Raw genomic sequence first — 13,407 nt, forward strand, 5'->3', positions numbered from 1 at the left:
ATCCCTGCTACAACTGATGTTTTCACAAGCCCATGGTGCAAGCACTGTGATGGATGGGATCTAAATTAAACTCACTGCATATTCCACCATCACTTGATAATGCCTTAATCCTGGACCCATATCTTCAAAATTCTAGGTCATCCAAGAGGATTGGGATGGAAGATAAAGAAGGGCTGGTAATGAGAGAAGATGATGGGTTCGTTAGAGGTATACTGAGGGGGGGTTCAAGTAGAAAGGGCCACTTCATCCTGCGCATGGTACCTGCGCATGGACATTTGGCTGCAGATGATGCAGAGATAACTGGAAAGCACAGCTGGGAATGTGCATGTGCAGGGAGAGTGAGCAACATCTGACTTGGGAAAGATGTGCAGGGCATCTGGAGCATGCTGCCACGGAGAAGCACTCCGGAAAGACAAAGGAAGCAGCGGAGAGCAGGAATGCCAGGAAGGGACAGTACCGTGAAGGCAGGGGAGGCAATCCTAAGTATGGTTATTAAGGAGAGGTGGTGAGGAGATCTCTCTCTCTCTCTCTCTCTCTCTCTCTCTCCCCCCCCCCCCGTGTGTGTGTGTGTGTGTGTGTGTGTGTGTGTGTGTGTGTGTGTGTGTATGTGTTGGTCTGTCTATCTGTCTGTCTTTCTCTGTCTCTCTCTCACATACTCGTAAAGCAGACCATTGTGAGGAAGGGAGGAAACAAAGCCAGATGAAATAGCATGATGAAGCATTTTGAGAAAGTTAAGATGTTGAAGGGAAAGAATCTACAAAAAAGGAAATGGAAAGGATGAGAGACAACATCGTTAGAAAACAGGAGCTCCAAGAAGTGATGCGCCCAACACTCGAGGTGCAGGGAGCCTCTCCAGGGACAGCACACGAAGATGGTTCCAGCCATGATGACTTAGCAGCATTCTCTAACTGTGAAACCCTCTTAGTTACGGTCTTTCTCTAACTCTGATACTCTCATGGTGCTGGGCAATGATGAGGTGGTGTCACTTGGGAGCCTGCTCCTGGCACCTCTGGTGAGGGGCTGGCTGAGACCTGGACTGGAGGTCCGGAATAAGTATGTACAGCTTCTCTATAGAGCTCATGTTTCTTCAGGGGATGGTGGCTGGGTCTGGAGGCCCCAAGAGACAGCAGGACATATGTACTGTCTCCTTTTACGACCTCACTCTGAAACAAGCAGTATTGTTCTGAGTAGAATTAAGTTTGTGTCCAGCCCAGATCCAAGGAGGGGAGATTGTATTATAGACTCCTGATGACAGCAGCATCAAAGAACTTGCAACATCACCCATAGCAGCCACTACAGAGATGACTGTTTTTGGCACTTAGTACATTTTGAAAAGGCAAAGGAAAACAAGAACAATGTGCACTCTTAAAAGGTCTAAACAGAAGTCAGAAATAATGCCACAAAGTTGATCAACCTATAAGACGTGCTCCTCACAGCTGTAATAAAGCAAATGGCACTAACATTGTTCCATCTTTCTATAGGAGACAGAACTGCATTCATGTTTACCGTAGCTCTACCCATAACAGACAAGATCTGGAGCCAGGGAGATGTGCTACATAATGTGTAATGGATTTGAAGTTGGCTGTAATGAGACAAACTGCATTGCCTGAAGTTTGAATGGATTTGGAGCCCTTTGTGTTAAGTAAAATTAGCCATCCAGAAAGTCAAATACTACACTTTCTCATACGTGGGTTATAGACTTAAATATACGTAATGAAAATATATGGGTGACCTAAGTGTAGGATACGAAGCAGAGAAGAGTCTAAGGGGGCACACTGAGCAAAGACAAAGGACTGCATGTTTTCTCACACATGAATTAGACTCGGCTATATGTCTATACCTCCTTCATAGATATACTTTTTAGCCAAGGCCACGGCCATCATTGTAAAGCTCCTCCATTTTAGCAGAACTCTGAGACTCCAGTATTTAAGGGAATCCGGCCAAGGTAATTTGTCTCTCAAACCAGAGACCTATGTCTAGACTCTTGTCTTCTTGTCTTCTCTCCTCATTATCCAAGTAATGGCTGACCAGGACAGGTATCTATCCATGACCTAACATTCTTTAACTGGCTACTCACTGGCTACCTTAGCTAAGGCTAACTGGGGGCCAAAATGGCAAACCTTTCCATCTAGTTCCTTTTCCCTCACTCTAACATGTATAAGGGACTTTTACTCTGCCATGTTGGTCTGAACTCTCCTTGGAGCTCATGATAGCTGTTGTCTGTCTCTCTGTGGCATTAATATCTTTTCTAATACATAAATATATAATACAAAAATATAAATTATACACACACACACACACACACACACACACACAATATATAGGTCAATCTGCCTCAGTGTCACGCTTGAATACCAAACCTGAAATCTTTTCATGTGCATGTATGTGACACAGAAGCAAGCCTGTCTGGGCTGAGGAAAGGAGCGACGAAGAGGCGGTGAATGCCACAGGAGCAAAGCACAGTGATACATACACATGCACATAATCGAAGCCAGATATTTTATAGTGCATTTCCAGGACAGTGAGCTTTCTGCACCAAAGAAAAGGGGAGGGGGAGCCTGATTACCCCATAGTGTGCTGGCCAGAGTAGGTGTGCAGTCAGCACACAGCAGCAAACACCCTGAGCTTTAAAGTGAACCAATAAGGCATCAAGGCTGGTGTCCTAAAGCAGGCCTGGACGCTGATCTCTGTTCTACAGCAATCTCTTTCAGGACTTTTACAAAATATTTCTTTCACAAGTTAAAACAGCATCTGCTACAAATGAGCTTAATTTTGGTAAAAGAAATGGAAAAGGATAATATGTTAATTCAACATTTGCTGTAAATATTCCAGAAACCCATGCATCAAGATTTCGAATGATGATTCCCACAGTAATTGTAACCCTGCTACACAACATACATAATGGAAGAGACCTTAGCCGCGTACTCCAGGACAGAAACACTGGATAAGCAGGAAGGGGCTGAGCTCCGCCTGCTGTGGGACTCATCACTTTCAAGCAGTGGAGAATATATAAAAACTGAAACCATAAATGCATGCATTATTCTGGGGTTTACTTCTAATTTTTCATTCAGTTTTATCACCTTTGCATCCAAAGTACCTTTCCCTTTTATAAGCTGCAAATAAATGTCTTGTGAGGTTGGAATCACAACATTCTGTCTGGGGTTTTGCCTCACGCAGGCTGCCTTCCAGGGGCTGCATCGCCATGCCCTGCACTCTCTGAAATGTCAGGACATGTCTATAGGGGTGCATTTGTCTACTTCCCTTTTCTCCCTCAAGGACACCATGGGATGAAAAGAAAAAGCACCAGCAAAAACAGCACTATGGCAGAGCAAGTTAGAAAGGCAATAGAGGAGGGACCCTGTCACCATCCCATGCCCCTGCGTGATCCTATGCAGAAATGAGAACAATAGCATTGCGTATTCACAACTTCCGAAATGTTTAGTCACACCATTATCTCATCTGTCCTCACCACCCTGAGAGAGGCAAACGCTTCTCTTCAGCTCTTCAGGACTCTGAGAATATATTTTAGGATATGTGTTATTTCCTGTATTATGCTCACACATGCGATTTACTTACTAAAGGCAGAACAGTTTCATGTAAAAAGATTATGGCTATAAGTAGACTTTTAAAGTCTGCTTAAGTTTTTTTTTTCTTCAATTGTATTCTGAAAATTGGAGAAGTGAAAGAAAACAAACAAAACTAAACAGCTACAAAACCGCTTACTCTCCGAAAGTGTGCCTAGGTCAAATTAACCCTGTGTGCCACTCTGCCTCGGAGGGAGATTTCTCTTCCCAGCAGCCTTCACATCAAGACATGTTTCATTACATTCAGACTAAAGGACTCTGGCTCAAGAGCAATTCTCATTCCTATGCTCCCCTTATGCCACCCAATGGTGTTCTCTGTGACCTTGTGTGTGTGTTCTAGAGGACGTGGTCAAACTCTGACTACAACATCTGCCACTCAAACTTGTTTGTTTTTACATCTCTGTGCTCACAAAGATGCTTCTTTATATAGTCAGATAAAAAAAAAATCCTTTTTCTCTTATATAACGCACCAATAAAAATGTCAATAAAAATAAAGACTCAGAGCTAGACAAACCTCAATATTACCTGTACCAGTGATGAAGGTACTATAAATCTTTTCCTATGGAAGTCTGAGTTCTGCTTATAACTACAACACAATATTTTAAGTGCTAAATGGTAAAGAGATCCAGTGGATTATTAAGGATCCAGCGGTCCTCAACCTTCCTGATGCTGTGACCCTTTACAACAGTTCTGCATAGAGACACTAAACATAAAGTTAATTTCACTGATACTTCATAACTGCAATTTTGCTAAAATTATGAATCCTAATGTAATTCTCTGATACGTAGACTATCTGATATGTGACCATAAGAAGGTCAGCCAACCTGAAGGGATCATGACCCACAGGTTGAGAATGGCTGATCTAAAGGCTTTACTGCAGAAGAGGTTTTTCTTATTTTTTTCCCTTTTTTATTTTTTCTTTTTATCTTTATTAATTAGTTTATTCACTTTGTATCCCAGCTGTAGCCTCCTCCCTTATACCCTCCCAATTCCACCTTCCCTACCTCTTCTTCTCCTATGCCCCTCCCCCAGTCTACTGATAGAGGAGGTCCTCCTCCCCTTCCATCTGACCCTAGTCTATCAGGTCTCATCAGGACTAGCTCCATTGTCTTCCTCTGTGGACTGTAAGGCTGCTGCCTCCTCTGGGTGAGGTAATTGAAGAGCCAGGACATTAGTTCATGTCAGAGACAGTCCCTGTTCCTATGATTGAGGAACCCTCTTGGACACTGACCTGCCATGGGCTATTTCTGTGCAGGTATCTAGGTTATCTCCATGCATGGTCCTTGGTTGGAGTATCAGTCTCAGAAAAGACCCCTGTGCCCAGATTTTTTGGTTCTGTTGCTCTCCTTGTGGAGCTCCTGTCCCCTCCAGGTCTTTCTATCTCCCCCTTCTTTCATAAGATTCCCTGCAAAAAGTTTGGCTATGAATCTCAGCATATGTTTTGATACACTGCTGGGTAGAGTCTTTTAGAGGCCCTCTGTGATAGGCTCCTGTCCTGTTCCCTGTTTTCTCCCTCTTCTGTCTATCTCGTTTGCCTTTCTGAATAAAGATTGGGCTTCTTACTGGAGTCTCCCTTCTTGATTAGCTTCCTTAGGTGTACAGGTTTTAGTATGATTATCCTATATTATATGTCTAATATCATCCTATACGTGAGTATATACCATATGTGTCTTTCTGTATCTGAGATACCTCACTCAGGATGATCATTTTTAGATCCCACCATTTGCCTGCAAATTTCATGATTTCTTTGTTTTTAATTGTTGAGTAGTATTAAAAAAATTTTTTATTGAATCTTTGTGATTTTCACATCATTTACCCCCTCATCTCCCCATCCTCTAATAACTGGCCTTATCCCTTGCAACCTCCCCCAAGATAAAAAAAAACAACAAAACAAAACAAAGCATAAACAACAAACAAAAACAAAAAACCAAAAATGTGACCCTCCCATCCCCCAGGGATAAGTCAGTTGATATCAGTCCGCAAGGATAAAGGAAGCAGAAGCTATGAACTGGGGGTTCAGGGTCCCGAGAGCATGACCAGAAATGATGGCTTCCAGGCCCAGCTTCAGGGAGGCAGATCAACTTTATTCAGGCTGAACGAGGGTTATATAGAGCTTTTGGGATGGGGTAGGGATTTCCAGGGTGGGTAAAGATCTTTGGCTGAAGGGCTAAGGTACTGAGATGCCTCACTTACATGGAGAGGCATCCAGGAATCCCAGGTGCTTGCCGAAAGGGTTCTTAAAGGTGTGGTGGGATACAGAGCGATAATGTCCCTAAGGACTAAGTAACATTCTCAAGTCTCTAGGGCGTGTGGATCTGGGCTCTCTGGGCAGAAAAGAGGATGCCTCACCAACAATTTTGCACCCAAGCTCAGGGCTTTCCAGTCATGGGGGACTGTGACTTTAGCAGCGGTGTTTCTCAACAAGAAAAGCCTCATCGTGGAAGCTGTACTGTGTCCCACAGTATATCCCTCTGTCCATGCATCTTCACTTGCAATGCTCATTGCAATGAGTCATTGGTCTGGTTTGAGGTCTCTGGCTTCTGTGACACCGTCAATATTGGGTCCTCACTGGGACTCCTAGTTATTCTGTTGTTGTCCTGCATCATGAATATTCTTCAGTTTTGGAGCAGCAGGAGTAGCCCTTTTGTGAATCCCAACAGTTAGCAGACGATACAGATTTTGGGGTGGGACAACTCAGAGCCTGGATCTGCGTCTGGGTGGTAGCTGAGCTGGTCAGCCTGCTGGCTCTCCCTTATCTGCACCACCTGGGCGAACTGCTCTGGTTAGGATACCCAATGCCACCATCAGCAGGAGGCAGGGTCAGCTTTCCAGGACCTAGAGAGCCTGCTCACCTGGACCCATGCCTCCAGAGTCAGCTCCAGTGTGCTGCTGCCTGGCAGAGCTGGGTCAGCTCTCTCCCTCCCTCCCTCCAGGCTGGCTTTCATACTCTCTCAAGGCTGACTTACCTTATTTGCCATCAGGGCCAGCTCCACTGTGCTGCCCAAGTGAGGTGCAGGACCCACTCTTCTGAATACTACAGCCACTGAGGGGCAGGGATATTTCGTCCGCTCTCAGTACTCCTTACTGCCTATCCTGAGTGCCTCAGGGTGAAGGGGTAGAGGGCATCTCCCCTTTGCCCAGACCAGCTCTCCCTCCCCCACACCCTCAGGGCCAGCTTTACTGTGCCACTCAGGGCAGCAGGCCTGAGCAGCCCACTGTGTGGAATGCTGCAGCTGATGAGGGGCAGGGCTAGCTCTCCTACATTCATGACACTGTGTGCAACTTTCCTGACTGCCGAATGTGGTGAGAGGCAAGCAGGGGGCATCACCTTTTATACCTGTGCCCACCCCATGGCAGGCAGATGAGTGGCGGGGTCAGCTCTCCCATACTCCCGTCTTTACAGCCCAGCTCCACCCCCACTCCCACCACCAGGGCCAGTTCCACTGTGCTGTCTGAACGAAGGATGGGCCTGATCTCTCAAGAGCTGCTTCTGGTGAGGGACTGGGCCAGCTCTCCAGAGCGCTGCAGCCAGTGAAGGGCAGGGCCAGTTCTGCACAACCCCTGAACATCCACATGGTACCTGGTGGCTGCCAAGATCATCCCCAAACTCTCTAGTGGTAATATGGGCCACAGACACAGAGAGACAGCTACCCCTGCCACTGCATAGCCACAGACTTTCCAGACACAGCCCTCAGAGGCAGCTCAGGATGGAACCTCACCATGGTCCTGGTGGCCAGGCTGGCCACTCACAACAGGCTACTCCTCTCCCTCCCTCAAGTCTCCAGTTCCATCTCTCTTCATGATGCTCAAGCTGCTCCACTTCTTTCTCTCCCATCTGAGCACCACCCCTGGGTGACTGGCTATTCCATGCGCCAGAGGGCAGGTCTGTGGGTGGCAAGGTAGTCCACAAGCCTCTGTCTTTCTCCTCCTGAGATATGCCACCCGGAGTTGATTTGATTTTGTTTTTTATATGTCCCAGGCATAAAACAGCTTTGGCCACCAAACCAGGTGTCAAGCTAGGATGAACAAAGGACTGCTATCTGCCTTGCTCCTGACTGATATAAGAACAGCATCCAACATCTCCAACAAGGTGTCTCTTTGTCCATTGCGGGGGGGGGGGGGAGTCAGAGGAGTTTTCTTAATTGTTTGCTACATATAAAAGAAAACAGATGAGCATGTTAAGTTCTTGAATAAAACACATAAAAACCTACAGGCACTCAGGGTCAGCCGCTTTGGACCCAGAGAAGAGCATGTCTGATTGCATGCGGGTTGATGCCCCAGGTCCCGCCTCTGAGAAAAAGGTATCGGATGGGTCTGATGCTCTTTGGGTGGATGACACCTAAATGAACATCTGTACAAAGTCCCAATTTATTTCTAATATCAGAGATCAGACCTCTACTCTTGCCTGATGCGTCTAAAACAAAAAGGGGGAACTGTAGAGAGCTGCGGAATGCTATGCCTTAAAGATGGAGCTGGTTTCCGCCTTCCACATTCCCGATGGTGAGTGCTCTCTGTCATGAACAATTCCACATTTGGCTAAGGCTGAGGATCTGGCTTGCTTCCATGTATGTGGACCTATCTGCATTGCCCCCATGGCATGCCTGGGTTGGCTACCCAGAGGCTATTTAAGCTGTGGGCTGGCTTTCCCCGGGGTCCGAGGATTGTTCAATGTTCCTGAATAAATTGCATTGAAAAAAAAAAAAAAAAAAAACCTACAGGCACACCTCATCCCTGCACAGCCCTCTGACACCAAGGTTTGAAGGAGAAAAAGAGTCTCTGAGATTGACCACAAAACACAAGCTCAGCCCTCTTTCCACTGTAGAAAAGATGCAGAGATGATTCAATGTTGGGATGGGAGCTCCTCCATCTTATAGAATATGAAGCAATGTGCAGTGCCTTACAGATCCATCAGACATGAAGGCAGGACCATAGTGTGTATGCTCCACGCATGTCATCCAGTTTATGGGCCTGTCTCCAGGAAAAGTACAGATTCAGCCAGTTGGTAATCTGTATCTTTCATGACAAAAACTGAAGACATACTATCAATTCTAGAAAGTTCATGGAGTGCTTAAAAATAAAAAACAAAACAAAACAAAAAAAAACAATAGGGCATGTTTTTCTGAGCAGTTAACGCAAGAGATTCTCTAATACACAAATTTCCTAGATAGACAAGCTACCAAAGCCTTTGTTTTCATCTTTACTTGCAATTAAAACAGCAGAATTCCAGGAGTGACTAAGAGTCATTAGTACACCCCAGAATTAACCAAAGGACAACTCTGGAAACAAGGTGAGGGCGCCACAGAGGACTGCTGTATGAACACCACACATCAAGGCATACCATGGTATTTTCTTTTCTTTTGTTTTTTGTTTGTTGCCCAGGCTGACCTTCAGACCCCAAGGCTCAAATTAGCTTCTTTCTTCTCAGCCTCCTTAACGCCTGGGCTACAGGTAAGGGAGTCAATGTCCAAGGAGGGGAAAGGTTAATTATATGTCATACACACAAAGCTTGTGAGAGGGCATATTCTGTGTGATCTGGGCGTAGAGACATATGTACATAATAAAAACAGTAAGAACACACACAAAACTATTAGCTAAGTTGCCTCTTTAGTGGGAATTAACACCTTCACAATTCATACTTTTACAATGAAAGCAGGATAAATATTCCAATGTCATTGTCCCCCGTTTATACAACACACACATGCACAAACACAATGAAAGACACATTTCCTGGCCAATAAACAAGTACATTAAGTTATAAAACCAAAGTTCATTAAAATTCAATTTTCCTAATTTTCTTCCCAAATTTACACAAAAGCAACATGTTTAAAAATATATAAAGCCTAAGTTTTATCCAAGGCTGCAAGCTTCCATTCACTCTTCTCCACATGTCCTTGAGTCTAGAAAATGAACTTCATGTGCTTGATTCCATAGGTCTTAAAGAAGACCATGATGATGAGTGCCCACAGTCCCAGGATGAAGCCGCCAGGAGGGTGCCAATCCTTCAGCTTCGGCTTCTGCAGAATGAGCAAACACAGCCAACTTAACAATGGGAAAATTCAGCAATGGATGAAGTAACGCTCATGGGAAGGAGAAGGTTGAGGGGTGGCATTATAGATGGTGTTGTTTGGCCAAACCGAATGCACCAAAACAGCAGCTGTGGTAGACTTCAAATGAGGCAAACAGCCCAATAAATGCAGATAACTTCCTCAGAGGGGCCTGCCCTGACCACCAGTATGCCCACCACCTCCCTCATTCAACTTACTCAGCAGGGGAGGAGTCCTGTCCCTGTTCCTTCATTAATTTTAGCTTTCTCTGTCTTGTTTTTCCCATCATTCCTGCTCTATGAGGGTAGGAAGCATTCACACATCACACTGATTAGAGGTTGAAGCCATGCTACAGAGCTACAGCTGTTCGCTCCAACGGCAGCCCGCCAGCCTGGCTGCAGGCACACAGCCTTGGCTTGTTTCCCTTCACAGAGGAGGGAAAGTACGCCCTTACCCTGGTACTTCTTCAGAACTAATGACTCAGATGATGCTAGCTCCCAGACTGTTCCCAGCTGAAAACATTCTTTTCTTTGAATTCTCAAAAAGTTGGCACCTCCTTCCAGTCTTCCTCCTACCCACCACTTCCCTGACCTTTACTGCCTATCCCCATGCTCCCCTGCGGAAGTCCAAGCCTGCCTGAGTGTTGCATGAACCTTCACCAAGGAAAGACCATCCTCTCCCCTGCTGTTTCTTCAATAAGTTGCACTATGGCCCTATAACTGGGGGTGTGTGACTGTATCTTTTTTTGTTTGTTGGTTGGTTTGTTTTTTGAGACAGGGTTTCGTTATGTAGCCTTGGCTGTCTTGGACTTGCTTTGTAGACCAAGTTGGCTGCAAACTCACAGAGATCCACCTGCCTCTGCCGCCCCAAGTGCTGGGATACAGGCGTGCATCTTTGCAGCCTACTGACTAATGTGTCTGTATGTGTCAACTTACTTTAGTGTTGATCAGGATGGTAACAGTTACAAAATGAGAACCAACTTCTATTAGTTGAAAATTAATTCATCAAACTAAAAAGCCTTAGTAATTTAATTTGGATCCTAACAAGTTTTAAGCATTTTTAATCAAATATTTAATATGAAGTAAACTAATAACTCAGTGGTACACCCCAACTTCATTCCTGGGTCTGCTCCTCCTCTCAGAAAGGTTCCCAAAATATGACCGGAGAATATTAAACCCAAAGTTGGCAATAGTGGTAAATACCTGTTCCTAGCACTCAGGAAGGAAAGGTGGGAATCTGAGGCTGACTTGGGCTACAAAGCAAATTCCAGAGAGACCTTGCCTCAGAAACAAATATATAGAATAAATGAAATTTAAAAATGAAACTCTCCTACTTACTTTCTACTAAAAGCATGTAATAGGGTTTGAGTTGTAGCTGTGATTAAACACCTGCCTGATGTGGACAAGGCCTGGGCTCAGCCCCAGTACCTCTTCCCCCAACATGCATGCATGCACATACTGCGTGCGCATGTCTATATCTGCACATACTGGCACACACAGATCCTCTGATGCATTTGATCATTTGTTGATGTTGATGGCAGAAGCCCCTTTCCTCTAGTACCACATGAAAATTTAAGGGCAGCAGTTTTCAGATCATTCAAAGGTTAGAGTTCTTAGAAGTCATGCTCTTCTTACACTATGGAAGTTTTTTTTCTGTCAAAAGTCTAGAATGATTAATACAAGGCAGTCATGTTAAACCTAGGTAATATCTATGCCACAGAAACACTAACTTGTTAACTAAGCATGACTGTTGCTCTTGCCTGTCACATTGCTTTGCTACTGGCCAAACACTCAGTAAGCCCATGGAAGCCTCAGCAAGGCTAAGCTCAGCATTGTCGTCCACCTGGCAGAGCAGCTCCCAGCACGGCGGAGCACCTCACGAGCATGTGAGAGAGCTGGAGCCTGGCGGAGAGTTGGGAAGATGAGAGTCTGGTTTGTCCTAGCTAGGAGTCTCTGGGTCCACATGACATCTGAAAGCACACAGGTACACACACAACTCTCCTAAAAAAAATTCAACACTTATTGTCAAAATTCAGCACTAGGAAGTAGGAGCCAGAGAATCCTTCTGTAAGCTGGAGTACAGTTTTGGTGCTGAAAGGGCCCAGGCAGTGTTCACGGCAAGCCAGCTAAGTTCCAGCTAAGATTAGACAAGTAACAAGTAGTTAGTACAAAGTACTTGCAGAGCTGGAGAGGCTACTTTCCCATGACAGGCTTTCCCTGGCTTCAATTTACCATTAAATCTTAAGCTTTGAGTGAGCCCAAGGACAGCTCCCAAGTTAAGCCAAATTATGAGAAAGCAGCATCTTTGGAAGTAACTATCATTTTCCAAAGACACAACAACTAGCCCTGACAGTTGCTGTGATGCGAGCCCAGATTGCTGCAGCAGCCCTCCTGTTCCTTTAGCCTTCCGACAAAGGGACCAGAGAGAAAGCAGGCCCTAGTCCTGCAGTTCCCAAAAGGAAGCTTGAAAGTCACAACAAAAGATGAAGAGGGAGGACAGCATTCATGTCTATACTCATGTGTGTGCCCGCACTTGTAGAAGAACCATAAAATACAGCACAAGTCAACAAAAGCAGCAGATCTCAGCTTTCAAACACCACCATTTGCAGTGCCAGCTTTGGTGTTTTGTTTTTTGTTTTTTTAAACTTATGCCTTCAGTATACCTGTTTGATAAAAAGTGGAAAATTGGCTCATTAAATATCCTTTGGACTGAGCTAAAAGCAGGCTTTCCGGCCTCCTCACAGCAACCCTATACAAAGGCACAAAACAACATATATTCTACCAAAAGTCCAGTTAATTTCTCCAAGAAACCCAGATATATTCACTGTCCGTGAGTTAAATGCTAGGCCTTTCAGGGGATAGTGGGTCATTTTCAAATTGCTACACCCTAAGCTAATGACCACTTTGCAGTGAGTGGTTCCAGCTCTGCTGGGAAGGGTGGAAGCCTGCCTGCTCCCCACAGCTATTTCTAAAGCAGAAAGATGGATCTATGAGGCGGCCCGAGTTGTAAATCCTAACCTCCCTAGTGGCTCGCCCTGTCATATTTCCATTTACACACAAGCCCCCAGAACCCATGCAACATCTCAAAGCACACTGAAAATGGTTCACCACACACTAGAATATTCAGACAAGTATACTTTATCTAGACGTCTGTGTGATAAGTAATCACATAGGGAAAACACAGAGTCAGCCTTGTCAGTAGTGCATGCTAAGAAATGTGCTTTTTCTACACAATTCATCTTCTTTAAGGGGACCAAGCCAGGCCTAAGGCAGCATATGACCCAGGTTTAGTTTTCCTGCTGCCTGCCAGACCCAGAGAACAGCAAAAACAACCTGTTAGACCAACATAAGAAGACATTCACACAAAAGGGCACAGAGAAACACCCACACTCTGTCAAAGCCCAGGGCGTCCACACCAGGTGGAAGTGGAGACAGGAGAACCAACTGGGAGCTTGTGGGCTAGTTAACCTGGATTATACACACAGCAACAGAAACAGGAGGAGGGACCACACCAGAACAAGGTAGAGGATGAGAATGGACTCCGGAAAGTTGTCCTCTGAGCTCAACCTGTGTGTAGCAGCTCAACCCCCCCCCCCAATAATAACTAAAACAAAGAAAAGGAAAACCATGAAGAAAATTATGAAGAGAAATGCCCCCACCACTGAAAAGAACGCATCTTGACAAGGCAGAGACTTCTAAATAAAATTTAATAAGGAACCCACAATATAATTTAGGAAATTAGTATTCAAAATGAATACTATAAAAATGAACACATAATAG

General features: G+C 45.0%; 1 protein-coding gene and 1 non-coding gene across 2 annotated transcripts in view; both read right to left on the reverse strand.

Annotated features, from left to right (window-relative positions):
- Nucleotides 1-7,550: 7,550 nt before the first annotated feature.
- On the reverse strand, nt 7,551-7,700 carry LOC132646169 (small nucleolar RNA SNORA48). The gene has a single exon (XR_009584294.1). It is a non-coding gene; the product is annotated as a small nucleolar RNA SNORA48 (small nucleolar RNA).
- Nucleotides 7,701-9,169: 1,469 nt separating this feature from the next.
- Pigk (phosphatidylinositol glycan anchor biosynthesis class K) overlaps nt 9,170-13,407 on the reverse strand; it is a 75,682-nt gene continuing 71,444 nt past the window's right edge. Inside the window, exon 11 of the mRNA XM_021651781.2 lies at nt 9,170-9,598. Coding sequence (XP_021507456.1) covers nt 9,482-9,598 — 117 coding nt within the window. The 3' untranslated portion in view covers nt 9,170-9,481. The remainder of the gene's footprint in view (nt 9,599-13,407) is intronic.

Source organism: Meriones unguiculatus, chromosome 10 (assembly GCF_030254825.1).
Source record: "Meriones unguiculatus strain TT.TT164.6M chromosome 10, Bangor_MerUng_6.1, whole genome shotgun sequence".
Taxonomy (NCBI): domain Eukaryota; kingdom Metazoa; phylum Chordata; class Mammalia; order Rodentia; family Muridae; genus Meriones; species Meriones unguiculatus.